Source organism: Brassica oleracea, chromosome C3, assembly GCF_000695525.1.
Source record: "Brassica oleracea var. oleracea cultivar TO1000 chromosome C3, BOL, whole genome shotgun sequence".
NCBI classification, from domain to species: domain Eukaryota; kingdom Viridiplantae; phylum Streptophyta; class Magnoliopsida; order Brassicales; family Brassicaceae; genus Brassica; species Brassica oleracea.
The window spans coordinates 31,717,341-31,733,114 of NC_027750.1; the positions used below are offsets into that span (position 1 = coordinate 31,717,341).

Genomic DNA, 15,774 nt, shown 5'->3' on the forward strand with positions numbered 1-15,774 from the left:
CCTTTGAATTTGAATTTCTAAAAATAGGATATTTTTCTCTGGGATGAAAGTGAATATTCTCAAATATTCTCAAATATTTGAATTTCTAAAAATAGGAATTTGAATTTCTAAAAATAGGACACGCCTCTTCAAGAATGTTCCATCGACAACAACCAGTAGCACCCCTTTGAATTTGAATTTCTAAAAATAGGATATTTTTCTCTCAGATGAAAGTGAATATTCTCAAATCGTTTTGTCGCTTTTTTTTGTTCCTTTTTCGTTTTTTTTTTAAAAAAAAAAATCGATTTTTTTAAAAAATATAAAAGTGAATATTCTCAAATATTTTGTTTCCATATTTTTAGGAACTGATTTCTTATCCGTAGAATACAACTAATATGTAGAAATCAGTTTCTACAGTTTTTTAGAATTATAGTAATGTTTAGAATTTGATTTCTACTTGCTTTAGATTTATAGTAAATCTGTAGAAGTCAGTTTCTACATGTTTTAGAATTAGATTAATGTGTAGATTTTGATTTCTAAGAATTTTAAAATGGTAGGTTAAGCACGGAATGTGTATTCTACATATTTGTAGAATACTCCTATTTACGTAGATCATGTATTCTAAACATTGTAGATTCAATGAAAAAAGTAGATTTCGTTTTCTACTTTGTAGAATGTCATTTCTACTTTTTTTTAGAACATAATCTGAAATTTATAATTTTAATTTTTTTATAACTGAAAAATATACCATTAAGTTCATATAGGTATTTTAACAAATGTTACTATTTTTCCAAATTTTTTTTGTTTGTAAAACTATTTATTAAAATTATTTTCATAAATATTAAATGGTATTATAGGAAAATATGACACAAAATATAGATTAGTCTAAATGGACGTAGTTATTATTTTTTTTGCTCTAAAAAAACAGTTTTCCCAAGATCAAAAGGTCTCCTTCCTTTAGTAGCTTCAACTTCCATAAGAAAACCGTCCTTTGAATGATCTGAAGAACCTCCAACCTAGAAAGCACAATTATACATAAAACTTTAATGATGTAAAACTCAAATCACAAATGCAATCTCAATTCATTTCCCCCCATTGCAGTCTTGATTTTTTGCAATGTAAAGATTAAAAATATTCGTTTTTTTTTTTTTTTTTGCTAATCTGTTAATATTCAAATAAAGAAAGAGTTAGATTTACAAAAAATCAAAGAGCACCACTATGGCAAAAAAAGAAAAAAAAACATAGTGGAGCTAGATAAAGGATCTATGAAAGATCATTATCTAAGCCAAAAAGACATGAGAGAAGCGAAGTTCTTTCTTTTCCGTTTGGCAGTGATGGTGATCCGAACGTTGCGGTCAACAAGACGGAAGATTTCAGCTGTGGAGAGAGATATATGGTTATGGATGACGTTGTTGCGTTGTTTCCATAAGTGAAAGATGATGGTCTGAACAGAGATACGACGAAGAGTGACGGTTGGGGAAGCTTGCGGTCCTCTGATCCAAGAAAGACTGTGACGGGAACGGTTGAGACGTTCGAACAACAACCTCCATATCTCCTTTGAGAAGTCACACGTAAGAAGAAGATGGTCTCTGGTCTCATTATGAGATGAGTGATGGTCTCTGGTCTCATTATGAGATGAGCAAAGGGGGCAACAAGTTTGGATGTTAATGCCCAATGATGCGAGCCGCGATCTGGTGGGGAGACGGTCTGCATACGCAACCCACATATTGAAAGCGTGTTTTGGAACAACGCCTTTGAACCAAATAAGCTCAGCCCATTATTTCTTTGTCTCCCAAGGCCTGAGAATTTCCCAGGTGTGAGAAGCGGAGAAGGATCCATCCGAGTTACCATTTGCTTCCCATACGTAGGCATCTTTGTTTACAGACGAGTCAGGGAGCGGCAGAGTAGTTAGGTGTATGTGGAGATCAAGTTCTTGCTGAGAGCGAGACCCTCCCAAACACCAGCCCGAAGCGTTAGCAGCTCGATTAACAGTGGCGTTTATGGGAATTCTCATGTTTCTCGGTCCATTTGCGCCAATGTGAAGAATAAGTTGGCCTAGGGGAGTCCAAATATCATACCAAAACTTAATCCTAGAGCCCTTTCCCAAGTTAGCTCGCAAGAAAATAAAGACTGCCGGTCTCAACTTCAACAAACGTTTCCACATCCAAGAGTCTTGTTGAGTTTCTCCAATAGCACAAAAACTCTCCTGAGATAAATTGTAATGACGATGCCAATCAGCCCAAAGAGAAGGTTTGTCGGAGAAGAGAAGCCAAATGAATCGAAGGCAGAGGACATGATTCCAGACTGTAAAGTTACGGAGACCTAGACCGCCTTCATCCTTGGGGAGGCAGACGGTAGACCAAGCAACCTTAGCAGATTTACGCAGCTCTATATTATCAGACCAAAGAAACCGAATGCAGAGCGATTCAATTTGCTTGATATAGCCTTTAGGCAGGATGAAACAAGACATCCAGAAGTTTACAGTGCCGGTAATGACATTGGAGAGGAGCTGAAGATGGCCTGCGAAGGAGAGAGTTCTAGTAGCCCACATTTTGAACCTAGCCGAGATCTTAGCAATAAGGGGAGCATATTCTGATATTTTCAGTTTCCTCGACATGAGAGGAAGACCGAGGTACCTAATAGGCAGAGAACCGGTAGTGAAACCAAACCTCGCGATGGCGGCGGCTTCCTGAGGATCCAGGCCAGCAATGAATAACTCAGTCTTTTCTTTATTCATTTCCAGACCAGACCAGCTAGCAAAATCTTCTACACTCGGAGATGCCATGTAGAGAGCTACAGCTCCCATCAAAAAATATCATAACATCATCTGCAAACATGAGATGGGATATCTGAAGTCAGCAGTATTTGGATGATAGGAGATCCAGCCCGCCTGAAATCTGGAATGAAGCACCGGCGAGAGAGCTTCCATGGCAAGCACAAAGAGATACGGATAGAGGGGATCACCCTGACGCACTCCCCTAGTGCTCTGAAAGTATCCTCCAGAAACTGTTGGTTTACTGTCTTGGGGTCAAAAATGATTATTTCGAAATCAACGGTTATGATTATTTCTTATTCACGGATTTCTCGCAAAACATTCACTGAAAGAAAGATCGGAAGTGAACGAACGAGCGAATCTCGCACAAAAGCCACTCGCCGGAGAGCTGAACCATCACGCGGGTCAGCTCGCCGGCGAGCTCAACCATCACGTCGGTCAGCTCGCTGGCGAGCTGAACCGTTGTGTGGTTGCACTTGCCCGGCGAGCTCAACCATCCCGTATCTTCCGTATAGCTGTGATATCCGACCTTCGGGACCATATACTTCTCGTTTCGTTTTGATTAAAGCTATTCTCAAAGTTTTATGACAAAAACCGAGAAATCGTATAAACGCCAAAAGGCCTAAGAACGGTCCGCAAGGATCCAAACTGGTCTAGAGGCCAATCTACGCTCTCAGAAGGGATTTGAGCCCATAAAAGTTATGACTGTTTGTCCTAACTCGCAGAAATACGATAAATGCTAAGTTTCCAAAGATAAATGTAAAGATTCGAGGATAACTATCAAGATCGACGAAAAATGGAATATCCCCAAAAGAGATAGACTTGGGCCCGAAGGCGAAGGATGGGCCACCGACCTAGAGCAACAATATAAGGAGAGCATGAGCAGAAGAAAAGGGTATCCGAGAATTTAGACTTAGAGAACTCCTGCTAGCTTAGAGAACTTAGGGCTTAGGTGGTTAGACTAGCACGACAAGGTTTAGGACGTCTTGGCCGCCTCTTGTCCTGTTGCTTCGATAGTTAGCATATCTCTACTCCTCTCGGAGAAATCTTGTATTCATACTATTCAATAAAACGCCTCTGAGCGATTTATCGTTCTAAAGTGATTACGCAGAGAATTCGGACCTTCAAGGAAAAACGGGTTCACTCGATTTTCCTCCATTATTATTTGTTATAATCGACGGTGTGAATTTTGGTTCCCAAAGAAACCCCGTTAACCGAAACAGAGAACGAGGGGGTAGAAGTACATTCCCTGATCCACATAACAAACTTCTCTGGAATAGAGAGGGCACGCAGAGCTGCAATAATGAAGTCCCATCTAACTGTGTCGAAAGCTTTGCGGATATCAACTTTAAGCATTGCTCTTGGTTCTGAAACCTGAGAGTTATAGCCTTTAACCAAATCCGTAGCAAGAAGGACATTTTCTGCCATCAGCCTACCAGGGAGGAATGCAGATTGGCATTTCATATAACATTAGGAAGGATAGCTTTTAATCTGCTTGCTAACAGCTTTGAGATAACCTTATACACAGTGTTGAGGCAAAAGATCGGTCTAAAGTCAGTGGTCCTCGAAGCATTGGTAATTTTCGGGATGAGAACAAGAGCAGTAGCGTTCCAATTCTTTAATAAGGAGCCTGAGGAGAAGAACTCCAGCACTGCCTCAGTAATTTCTGGCCCCAAGACAGACCAACAACCTGTGAAGAACTCAGGGGAGAAACCATCTGGACCACAAGTTTTATTTTTCGGAAGCGAGAAGAACACCGCCTTGATTTCCTCAGCTGTGAACTGCATAGTAAACTTCTCAGAGTCCTCTGCTGAACAGTGAAAATTATAGAGGAGATCCAGGCCAGATTGAACAAATAAAGGCGGGGCAATAGGCTTGCCTAATAAATCTTTGAAATTGCCAATACAATGCTGCTCAATCCCGTCTTGTGAGTCGTAGCGAACTCCTAAATCATCTGTGAGAAAGTGTATATGGTTAGAAGCCCTTCTGGTTTCCACCATTCTATGAAAGAACCGAGTACCGCTGTCCCCTAATCCCGTCCATTGAACTCTCGAACGTTGGAGGAAGAACGCCTCTTCAGCTTGAGAGAGAACAACCCATTTCTGCATAGCCTCCAGCTCAGCTTCGGCATTAGTGATAGAAGGAGAAAGAAGCATGAGATTATGAGCCGGGCAAAGAGCTTCATGAGCTTCTTTAGTGCGCTTTTCAATACCCGAATAATTTCCTTTGCTGAATTCTCTAATATCTTTTTTAAGCAGATTAAGTTTCCTTGACACTCTAAACATCGCTGAGCCAAACACAGGATAAGTATGCCACTGAAGAGTAACCATCGAGAGGAAATCATGATTCTGAAGGAGGAAGTTGAAGAACTTGAAAGGCCTCTTCTTCGATACCAACTGCGAGTTAAGAACTACCTTCATACTAGCATGATCTGAGAAGTCGGGTGAGTCGAAGAACGCAACCGAGTTTGGAAACAGATCACTCCAGCTATCATTTATGAGGATTCTATCAAGTTTCTTTGCAACCGGAGAGCTTTTCTGTTTATTCCACCAGGTGAATAAGCCGCCTCTGTAATTCAGGTCATTCAGACCAGATTCCAGCAGACATTAAATGCACGAATAGGAGCATCAACATTAAGGGAGGGAGGCGCTGAGTGCTCATTAGGGGAGGAGATTTGATTAAAATCACCAAGAACGATCCACCGCAGATTTAAGTTATACTTTATATTGCTTACTAGTGACCTCTGGTTTCAAAATTTTGGTTTAGTTGTGTATATATATATATATATATATATATTTGGTGCAAATGTTAAAAAAGTTGTGTATATTTATGGCTACACATGTGCAACGTTTCAATGTTGTAGGTAAGCATGCGGATTTAGTTAAAACGGTGAGTTCGGTTTAGGAAAATCAATTTTCTGTTAGGTTAGTTTGCAATCTTGAAATGGACCAAACAAAAAGTTGGTTCGGTTCAGCATTTGATTAATTTAGTTTATGAAAATTCCATGAGAGGCTGCTTCTGCATATCAATCAATATAGACTTAATATTTTACTTTCCTGTTTCGCATATTTTTAAAATCGTAAAAAATATTTATAAACTCGCTTTTAAGAAATCAATTAAATTATATTGCTACTAAAGTCCATTGTTCCTTGAATGATTTATTATTTGCAAAAATCGATCCCTGTATTTTTGTATTACTCCCACATTATGACCCTCTGGGGGGCCACCAGGCACAATACTAATGAGACACACGAGATTATTATGCACTGAGTGGGTCCCAATGCATACTTTAATTTTGTCGGCTTGCAGGTTGTGAGTGGGAGAGAATATATGTCATCTCAAGACTTCGCAAACGTATTCAGATCAAACTGTATCCACATATCTTTCAGTGTGCCGCACCGCACCGAATAATATCCCCTCCTTCCCACTTCTCTCTTTCTCTCCTCCAAAGTCCTTCTCAAGTCCAACTAATCTGATATTCGGACACGACCCCCTTTTTCTCTCTGGCTTTTAGTTTAACCCTAATTTTGAGGTTGTTCGGTTTCGATCTGCAGATTCTTGTTCTTACCGGAACTTGAGAAGCTTCAGTTTTCGAAAATCTTGGTCGGATGGTGATCTTCTCGATGTCTGTGCTAGGTGATTACTTTTTCTTTTCTTTTAGTTTTTTTAGAAAAGCTCTTTAATTCAGAACTTAATAATGCTTATTAATATTAAATGTATTTGAGGGGAATAAAAGGAAAAAAATTAGATGCTATTGATGGTTTAAGGACAAACGATGATTCTCTCAAGATGGTAGATTAACGTAGTAGATCATATAAGGGATCAAACCTCGAAAAATCATTTGTTTTTTTGGTTAATAACACTTTTTTTTTAATGTAGACCTTAAGGTTGACTCTTAAGAATGTTGTCGTCTGACCAAAGCATAGAACTTTATGTTTGTTATGTAGTTTTCTGTGTTTTGAATTTGCTGAAATAATTTAGTATTTTCTTTTGTGTTGATTGATTGATCATGTGGTCTCTTTCAGGTTAACGTCTGATTAAAAATTACTATCTGCTGGTTAGAGATTCTTGTTGGTTCTTTTAATGGCTGAGGTGGGAAAAGTCTTGGTTAGTGACAGTTCAAGCGAGACTAAAAAAGCACCTGATGTTGTTGTTGCTTCCCCTGATAAAATGGAGGCTACACCAGTGGCTACTGAAACTGAGCAATGTTCAGCCGAGATTCCGGAATCTACGGACAGCGAGAAGCTACTACAGCTTGTTCCAGCTTCAGTGTCTGAAGAAGCAGCTGTTGCTTCGGAGAAAGCACCAAAGATTCCGGAAAGTGGTACTGTCTTAACCTTGCAGTCTGGTTCGGAAGGGAGCAGTAGCCCGTTTATCCGGGAGAAAGTTATGGAAGATGGATACAACTGGAGGAAGTATGGACAGAAACTTGTTAAAGGGAATGAGTTTGTGAGGAGCTATTACAGGTGCACCCACCCTAACTGCAAAGCCAAGAAGCAACTGGAACGGTCTCCGGGTGGACAGATTGTGGATATTGTTTACTTTGGTGAGCATGATCATCCTAAGCCTCTTGGTGGTGGTGCTGCTGTTCCTATGAATCAAGATAGACGAAGTGATGTCTTGACGGCTCTGAGTAAAGGTATGAATATTTCTTTTTTTTTGTATACAAAAGATTGATGTTTAAGGTTGTTCACACATAGTAAGAAAAATTAAATATTTATTTTTGTCTATTACTTTCTGGTTATTAGTGTAAAGTTTTATTTGATTCCCAATAAAATCTAACCACTGAAATTTTTACTTTTTTTTAATTTATATTTTATTTTTTAAGCAAAATGCATTAAGTAAAGCTAGAACATCAATTTTTGGTATACAAGAAAAAAAAAAGGCTAAAACATCAATTATTTGTATACCGAGGGAGTATAAAACAAATCTTTGCCGCTTATGATGTTGGTTTATGTTTGCAGAGAAATCATCTGGATCTAGTAGTGTTCAGACACATCAACCACCAAAGGTCCATGGAGGAGGATTACATCTTTCTGTTGTTCCTTTGGCCGATGATGTGAAAACTGATGTTTCACCATCAAGTAGGATAAAGAGCGACATAACTCACAAGGATAACATTAGTCCTGCCCCAAAGCGAAGGTACTGATAATCCATATTTCATTTATGTTTGTTTCTTCTCATGTGGATGTTACTAAAACCAGGAAGAAAGGAGGGAGCATAGAGCAGATTCCAATGGAGAGGCCAAACAGTGAATCACGCAACGTGGTTCACACTCAGACACTGTTTGATATTGTGAATGATGGCTACAGGTGGCGTAAATATGGTCAGAAGTCTGTGAAAGGCAGTCCATATCCAAGGTAAGTGATTTGACTTAAAACTTTTAGTTTTATATACTCTTCTCCCTCACTCACATTGTTTCTTTGTTTTATTAGGAGCTACTATAGATGTTCAAGTTCTGGATGCCCTGTCAAGAAACACGTGGAGAGGTCATCTCGTGACACGAAGATGCTTATAATGACGTACGAGGGAAACCACGACCACGATATGCCACCAGGAAGGATTGTCACTCATAACAACACGTTGGACTCGGAAGTTGATGACAAAGAACCGAGTGCTAAAGACACTGAAGTCAACAAAACTCCACAGAGCTCAGCTGTCATTACAAAAGAAGAACATCACTCGAAAAAGAAAGCTAAGAGTAATGGCCATGAGAAAAGTCTTGATCAAGGTCCAGTCTTGGATGCGAAACCTAAGGATGAAATAAAAGATGAAGCAGCCAAAACAAAGTCAGATGATAAAACTGTGGAGAGTGATGAGGAACAGAAACCAAAAGCAGAGTCTGGTCAAAGCTAAGGGCATATGTATCGGTGTTAAAATGATATACAGATGCTTAACATAGAGATTAGTACAGGCATACAGTTTGGTGTTTCAGGTGGGAACCGGATTAGATTTAGTGTATAATGATGGGAATAGTGTATGCTTATGACCCTTTATATTATATAGCATGCGCCATTAAGCCATTTCGAGTTGGTTCAAATAAGAGTTGGGTAGCCCAACAAGAGAATGTCTTTCTTTGTTGATGGAGCCTGTGTTGTAATAGTTGTAGATTGGGGATATTGTATATGATTTGTTCCAACTTTTATTAATGGTATATTAAGACAAAACCATCTACTACTTCCACCTTTTTAGCTTTACAATCTTTAAACTGGTGGCAGTTTTTTGTTTTCTGTATTGATGTAGACAAATTCAATTTAAATGATGCTTGAAAAGTACACAACAATCTTTCAAACAACTAAACTCATCTTTTAACTACACAACAAGCAAACTGTTTTACAGCTAAAGAGACCCTTTGGTCCTGAATCTATACACCTATATTATATTTCATGTATATATATATATATATATCTATACAAAGATAATCTGCATTCTTCTCACACTAAAGAAAAAAAAAAAGCGAAACTCCTACAATAGACAAATCTGACTATACCATCAAACTTCATGGATTTGCCTAAACTATAGATAATAATATATGTTCTTTTTTTTATTTGTCGAAGAATCTTGCCACTGATGAATAAAGCTCCTCCTCTTCAAACGGTTTCGATACAAAACCATCCATCCCACACTTGATGCATTTTTCATTTGTTGCCTGAATCACATCAGCCGTCATAGCTAATATTGGTGTGTGCCACTTCCTTGACTCTTCTTTATTGCTCATCTCTTCTTCCAGATCACGTACTCTCCTCGTTGCTTCAAATCTGCACCAGTAAACAAAAAAGAGATTACCCATGAGTAGTTGCATTCATCATCATATCCACAACCGTTAAAAGCAAAAGACTTTACCCATCCATTTCAGGCATCTGCAGATCCATGAAGCATGCGTGAAAATCATGAGGCGGCTTAAGCATTGCAACTGCAGCTTTGCCACTGTCAACGCAAGTCACAAGAGCTCCGTATTTCCTAAGCACTGCATCTGCCACTCTTCTGTTTACCATTGTATCGTCTACCACCAGAATCTGTTTTCCTCTAAGCAAGTTCCCAAGGTTTTTTGGTTTTCTATTTGTCTGCCTCTTCTTGCCACCACTTCCCATGGTCTCTTGCAAGCAGCATATCAAGACGCTCATCCGAAGTGGTTTCATCACCACCTCGTCTACCAAACCAGATGATTTGATCTCACTGAGCTCTGCTGGAGTTGTGAAAGTAGCCAAAAGTACAATCTTTGGGGGTCTCGTAGAGGTCTCTTGACCACTGTTAAATGCTACATACTCTTCCTTGTTCCATGCATCTTTGTCGATTAGAATTAAATCCAAGTTCACTAATTTACTGCCAAACAATTTTAATATTTTTGAGTAACACATGAAGTAATCTCATTACAAGTGTTGTTAATAAGCAACAAACGCGAATTAACTTTGAAGAAACTCAAGAGAGAAGCAAAACACTATTGAGTCAAATACTTATTTATTGATTATGTGAAAACGAATAATTTACACTCTCTTAGACCCGTTTATTTATAGTAACTTCAAAACCCGATTTCTTTTTCCCTTTAAGAAAACATCTTATCCCATTAAAAGTACTTTTCCTAATCCTAAAAGGCATTACCGTACCGAGATTCTAAGACACTTCCAACAAGAAATGGAAAGCAAAAGTACCTGGCACAGGAAGTAGATGCAGTTGCAAGACTTGAAGCAATGTCTACAGAAGATACGCCAACTCTCTGAAGATGGTAACGAGTAACCTCGGCTCGAATGTTTCTGCTATCAATAACCAATGCTTTCAATCCTTGAAACTCGTGAATAGATTGATCGAACAGCTCCAAGGCAGCGACTGATGAATCCCTTTCCCGTTCTCCAAAAACTCCGGTAAAGGAGAAAGTGGTGCCGACACCAGGCTTGCTTACAAACCCAATCTCTCCTTGCATGAGCTCAACCAAACGCTTGCTTATGCTTAAACCTATCCCTGTCCCACCGTAAGTCCGTGATGTCGAACTGTCGGCTTGCATAAACGGGGTGAAGATCCGAGACTGTGCATCAACGGGAATGCCAACCCCTGTGTCCTCCACAGTAACAAGCAACTCAGTTTTATCAGAAATATGGTCCTGAAATGTCTTGAAGTTCCTCCAGCTTCCACTTGCATTCACAGCTGGATAGCCGCTAAGCGTATTGCATGATGTCTCATCCGAACCAAGTCTTTGTTTTAGTATTTCATCTTCTGTTTCAAACGGTTCTCTCACCTCATTGGTTAGGTGCACCGAGATGAATATGTGTCCTTTTTCCTGTGTGAACTTTATTTATGGGAAAAGAAGAAAACATCAGGAGAGACTTATATGTTGGTTCTTAAAGAAGTTAGCTACTGTACTTATACTGGGATAGAAACCCCGAATTTAATTTTTTTTCTTTAATCCGAATTTTCCTACTTTTTAATCTGAATTAACCGAAAAAAAATCAGAACCGAATGAGATCTTAAATTATTTGGATATGAGCCGGTTCCTAACTTTATTACCCAAACCAAACTGAGAACCGAAAGAAACCGAACCGGAACCAAATTTTCTAAGTAACTGTACGGATGTTAAACCTCTAGAACCGAAGAACCGAACCGGAACCGAATGCCTAGAGCTAGTAGGTAGAAGTAAATACCTTGATTGAGTTTCCAACAAGGTTTGTGATTATCTGTCGGAACCGACCAGAATCACCAACAATAACAGCTGGAACATTGCTAGAAACATAAACAGCCAACTGTTCTTGACACAAAACAAACAACATTCATTAGAGAAGAGTTGAATGAAATAAGACCAAACTTTGTGTTGATGTTTGTGTATACCTCGATTCCTTTTTCAGCAGCCTTGCCAGAGAGGAGTGATGAAACGTTATCCAGAAGAAACCGGAGATCAAAAGGCACGTTTTCAAGCTCAAGCCTTCCTGACTCAATCTTCGCCTGATCAAGAACCTCGTTTATCAGCGATATGAGATCTTTCCCACTGCCATGAGCCGTTTCAGCAAAGTCCAATTGTTTTGCGTCAAGATCAGTGTCCATCAGCAACTTCAGCATCCCTGTAAAAAAACAATCCCTTACATGTTTCATTTCCAGAGAGAAACAAAAATCCAAAAACGGTAAAAAATCATAATTAAGTTTCTTCCGTGTTTTACCTAGAACACCAACCATTGGCGTACGTATCTCATGAGAAACAGTGGCTAGAAACTGCCAATCATCAAATAAACATTTTGATCAAAACATAAGAACTTTGATTAGGTATAAGTAAAAAAAAAAAAAAAGAAACAAGGATGTTACTTGTGACTTTGCCACATCAGCAGCCTCTGCACGAGCCTTAAGCTCCATCATTTTCTGATAGTCCTCTTCAACAGTAGCAATTCGATTAATGGCTCCATTAAAGATATGACCAAGAAGAAAAGTGATAACCAGTGCGAAGCCTGGTGGCAATATAGCTAACCAAGGAATGGGTGGTTTTTGTGTAAACCTGTTTAAAAAAAAAACAAATGATATGAATGAATGATCATCATCATAGAGAGAGAGAGAGAGAGAGAGAGACTGAACGAAACAAAACCTGCAGTGCATCTCATGCTTCCTAAAGGGGTCACCAAAATCAAGGCTACTAATGTGCTCTTCGCTCATATCACCAACCTCCGAGCCATACATTTTAATAACAGACGAGGCGTTAGTTGTGTCGTAAACGTTTACAGATATGGTCTGTTTACTCGCAAGCTGCTGGAGAAGCTTCTCCACGAGCGACGGCATATCGTACGATGCGCCAAGGTACCCGATTGTCGCCTGGATCCTCTCTTCTTCAGTAGCGTCATGTGGTAGGTTGGTGTTGTACACAGCGAAAGTCAATATAACGCCGAGATGATTTGATTTCAAAAGCTGAAAAGGCGATGTTAACACTCCTTTCCCTAAGGCTCTCGCTCTCAAGATGTTTTCTCTGTCTTCCTACAAGGAAAGAGTTAAGATTGGTTAAAATCACATGTCTGTGACTATGACAACAAGAAGCTTAAGTGGGATTTACTTTTCCAGACATCATGTCGACAGAGACAATATGAGAGACGGTTTCTTGAGCGAAGATAACGGGTGCGTATTCGTCTTGAACAGGAGCTGGATCGAAGCCTTGGACGAGAGTCTGGTCTTCAAAGTCCATTTTCTTTATCGACCATCCATGTTCCTTCTCGAACTTCTCTCTTTCAGAGTGAGTTACTTTCAGTGCGTAAGCAACACCACTCGTGAGAGGTCTTTCAAAATTAGTTCTCTCTGTATACTCACCAAACGTTTTCTGAAACAACAAATCAACAGCTAAGAATCTTAAGAATGAAATTTTATTTCTAACCAGACCGCACCACAATTAACATTAACAAAAATCTCTAGATTTACACATGTATCTATATGTTTTTGCTACTATTGGAACCGCACCACAATTAACATTAACAAAAATCTCTAGTTTACACGTGTATCTATACTTTTTTTGTAAACCGCACTGCACCGCAGTTAACATTAACAAAAATCTCAAGATATAAACATGTATCTATACGTTTTTGTTACTATTGCACCATAATTAACATTAACAAAAATCTCTAGATACTTTTTGGTTACTATTAGAACCACGCCGCAATTAAGATTAAAAAAAATCTTTAGATTTACACATGTATCTATGCATTTTTGTTACTATTAGAACAACACCTCAATTAAGTTTACCTGATCAATGGCAGAAGGGGTTTTGCCGTGGTGAAAGGTAGAGACGAGAATGGACAAGGCGTGGACATGGTTCATGCTAACATTGAACTGGTCCTGCAACACTCGAGCTCGTTCTTCACACATGTTGGTTAACGTCTCTTTCCTTTGGAACAAGATCTCCTCGTTTGTATCCCAAAACCATAACACAGACAAAGAAACTCCCGCGATGATGCAGAGGAGAAGCATGTTCTTACTCCACTTCCCAGCTCTTTTGCATTGCTGCTGCTGTTGCTGCTTGTCTTGTACGAAAGAAGAAACTTCTTTTCTTGCAAATATCATACGGCCGCCGCCAACTAGTAGTACACAAAGGACCAACCACCAATGCCATTTGTTCATTACATAAAACAGCACAACCTCACGCAGCACACCTCCTTCTTCTTCATTATCAGATGATGACATAAGCTCTGCAACAACATGTCTCTTAGCCTCCTCCTCCTCGTCTTCTTCTTTCTCGGAACGTGTTGACAAGGAACATGTAATACCATCACTCTCCTTGCGACATTCAAAAGATGTTACCTGTTCTCCAATTATTCAAAAGCTTCAAGTAATTAAAAATTTGTCAAACAAATAATAGAAAGAAGAAGAAGTTGTGGGAAACCTGATTTGAATCAAAGAAGAGAGAAAGCATAGCATCAATCTCACTTCTGCTAACGTTCTTCTGGTTCCTGAACAACATCCCTTTAGCAGAAGAAGAAGATTCATCATCAGAAGCAGCCTCTTTCTTCTTGCATATACATAAGAAGCCTAAGCTTAAGCTTAAGCAGAGCCAGAGAACCACTAAGCCACATAAAACCCGGATAAGCAGAATCTTGGTTGTTATCCGTTTTTCTGCTTTCGTCTTCTTTGAATTGGGATTCGAGAGCTCACAAGCTATAGACATGTCGGCCGGCACCAAAACCACATCTACCGATTCTTGGGGGAACACTCCTTTCAATCTGAGATTCAGAATTTGGGGGATCTTTTTTCAGAATTCTCCAAGAAATCAAGATTTGAGAAGAATCAGAAGAAAGAGAAGGTGGAAGCTTTTACTAAGTGATGAAGCCAAAGAAGACAAGATAAGCCAAAACTCAGTCGTTTTCGTGGCCAAGCTTTGAGCAAAACAACATGGTTCACTAAAGAGAGAGAGAAAAAGATAAAATCTTTCTGTCTTTTTTATTTTGGAACAGAAAGATGGGAAGAAGAAGAAGACCAAGTTGGTGTGTGCCCCTCCTTGAGAAACCAAACTGGACGAACTCAAACTCAATAATCAGAGGCTTTGTGGACAAAGAGATGAGAAAGTTGCCAATGATATTCTTTTTTTTTTTTTTTTTTTTTTTTTTAAAGAACGTCACTTCTCTCTAGACTTCTAATTCTCTTTTGATCATTTTATTTTTTATTTTTGGTTTTTCTTTTCTTTTGATGCACTCAATGTTGATATTTTTGTGGTTTTTGGGTCCATGCTGATCTCATCAATAATAATCATCTTGCGCGGGGAAGGTAATTACTGAAACATTATAAAACACAATTAGTTCTAATTAACTAAAATCATGACATGTAATCTAATACCTTTTTTTTAAGTGTGAAACTGAATCAAGACATGGATTTGAATCCATGTTTTACATTCATATGTGCTGTTGACATAAAATGTTTTTTTTTTTAATTAAGTAAATATTTGACCGACTTGTTTGAATAAAATTACACAGAGCAACGCCATTCCAACAATCAATTTTTTTTTTTCCTAAAGAAGCATCAATTTAATAATGTAAAAGTCTGACCCCATCTTTTTTTCACAATTATTGAATTATTATTATTTTTAAGAGATTTTATATTAAAACACTTTATTTTTTTTGGTAAAACAAAAAGATTTAAAAGATCCAACTCCTGATTTAATAGGAGAAACTAAGGTGGTGTTATAGAGTTTGTTGATTTAAAAAGTTGAGAGATTTGTTAAATTTAGAAATAGTTGTAGAGAATTTTGTATATTGTGAATATCTATGAAAATAAAGTAATGTAATGATTCTAAGAATTCAAGGGAAACATGTAATATTCTCAAAATCTTGTTTTGTGAGTTAAAATGTTAAGAATTCAACTTCCTATTACACTTACTTTAATAGATTTGTAGAATCATTAAAATCTAAACTTTTTGAATAACAAATGATTTTGTATAGAATTATAGAATCGTCAAACCAATAACACTGTATTTTAATGAGAATGTGAGAATCTATAAACCAATAACACTAGACTTAAAAATTCTAACACTCATTATAAATCTCATTCCCACTAACGCCCCCTAAAGCACATAATAT

General features: G+C 38.3%; 3 protein-coding genes across 4 annotated transcripts; 1 reads left to right on the forward strand and 2 right to left on the reverse strand.

The window, feature by feature from the left end:
- Positions 1 to 1,242: 1,242 nt before the first annotated feature.
- On the reverse strand, positions 1,243 to 5,172 carry LOC106330388. Its single transcript, XM_013768861.1, has 4 exons — positions 4,256 to 5,172; positions 3,997 to 4,184; positions 1,828 to 2,772; positions 1,243 to 1,778 (listed from the first exon to the last, which is right to left on the reverse strand). The coding sequence occupies exons 1-4, from the start codon at positions 5,170 to 5,172 to the stop codon at positions 1,243 to 1,245; spliced, it is 2,586 nt and encodes an 861-aa protein (XP_013624315.1).
- A 940-nt stretch (positions 5,173 to 6,112) lies between these two features.
- On the forward strand, positions 6,113 to 8,901 carry LOC106334356 (WRKY transcription factor 1). Its single transcript, XM_013772652.1, has 5 exons — positions 6,113 to 6,388; positions 6,778 to 7,391; positions 7,717 to 7,894; positions 7,957 to 8,112; positions 8,188 to 8,901. Exons 2-5 carry the CDS (start codon positions 6,836 to 6,838, stop codon positions 8,606 to 8,608), a joined length of 1,311 nt encoding a protein of 436 aa, XP_013628106.1. The 5' UTR covers positions 6,113 to 6,388; positions 6,778 to 6,835; the 3' UTR covers positions 8,609 to 8,901.
- Positions 8,902 to 9,037: 136 nt separating this feature from the next.
- On the reverse strand, positions 9,038 to 14,795 carry LOC106334355 (histidine kinase 2-like). 2 transcript variants are annotated; one of them, XM_013772650.1, is made up of 12 exons: positions 14,519 to 14,795; positions 14,088 to 14,424; positions 13,451 to 14,005; positions 12,771 to 13,031; positions 12,312 to 12,694; positions 12,038 to 12,224; positions 11,896 to 11,947; positions 11,570 to 11,799; positions 11,386 to 11,484; positions 10,402 to 11,033; positions 9,596 to 10,075; positions 9,246 to 9,510 (listed from the first exon to the last, which is right to left on the reverse strand). In XM_013772650.1, the coding sequence occupies exons 2-12, from the start codon at positions 14,367 to 14,369 to the stop codon at positions 9,297 to 9,299; spliced, it is 3,375 nt and encodes a 1,124-aa protein (XP_013628104.1). In that variant the 5' UTR covers positions 14,370 to 14,424; positions 14,519 to 14,795; the 3' UTR covers positions 9,246 to 9,296. The 2 variants fall into 2 exon arrangements, with proteins under 2 accessions (XP_013628105.1, XP_013628104.1); XM_013772651.1 differs by having other exon boundaries at positions 9,038 to 9,510; positions 14,088 to 14,795.
- Positions 14,796 to 15,774: the final 979 nt, after the last annotated feature.

Bases quoted from the DNA above. Each gene is read 5' to 3' on its own strand.
- LOC106334356 (XM_013772652.1), top strand. From the start codon at position 6,836: ATGGCTGAGGTGGGAAAAGTCTTGGTTAGTGACAGTTCAAGCGAGACT. The intron at 7,895-7,956 runs GTACTGATAATC...TACTAAAACCAG, and splicing joins AGTCCTGCCCCAAAGCGAAG to GAAGAAAGGAGGGAGCATAG. The intron at 8,113-8,187 runs GTAAGTGATTTG...TTGTTTTATTAG, and splicing joins AAAGGCAGTCCATATCCAAG to GAGCTACTATAGATGTTCAA.
- LOC106330388 (XM_013768861.1), bottom strand. From the start codon at position 5,172: ATGAAGGTAGTTCTTAACTCGCAGTTGGTATCGAAGAAGAGGCCTTTC. The intron at 4,185-4,255 runs GTTAGCAAGCAG...CCTCCCTGGTAG, and splicing joins TATAAGGTTATCTCAAAGCT to GCTGATGGCAGAAAATGTCC. The intron at 2,773-3,996 runs GTACTTCTACCC...TGGGAGCTGTAG, and splicing joins TGTTATGTGGATCAGGGAAT to CTCTCTACATGGCATCTCCG.
- LOC106334355 (XM_013772651.1), bottom strand. From the start codon at position 14,369: ATGTCTATAGCTTGTGAGCTCTCGAATCCCAATTCAAAGAAGACGAAA. The intron at 12,225-12,311 runs GTTTTGTTTCGT...TTTTTTAAACAG, and splicing joins AAGCATGAGATGCACTGCAG to GTTTACACAAAAACCACCCA. The intron at 11,948-12,037 runs GTAACATCCTTG...GATGATTGGCAG, and splicing joins CTGATGTGGCAAAGTCACAA to TTTCTAGCCACTGTTTCTCA.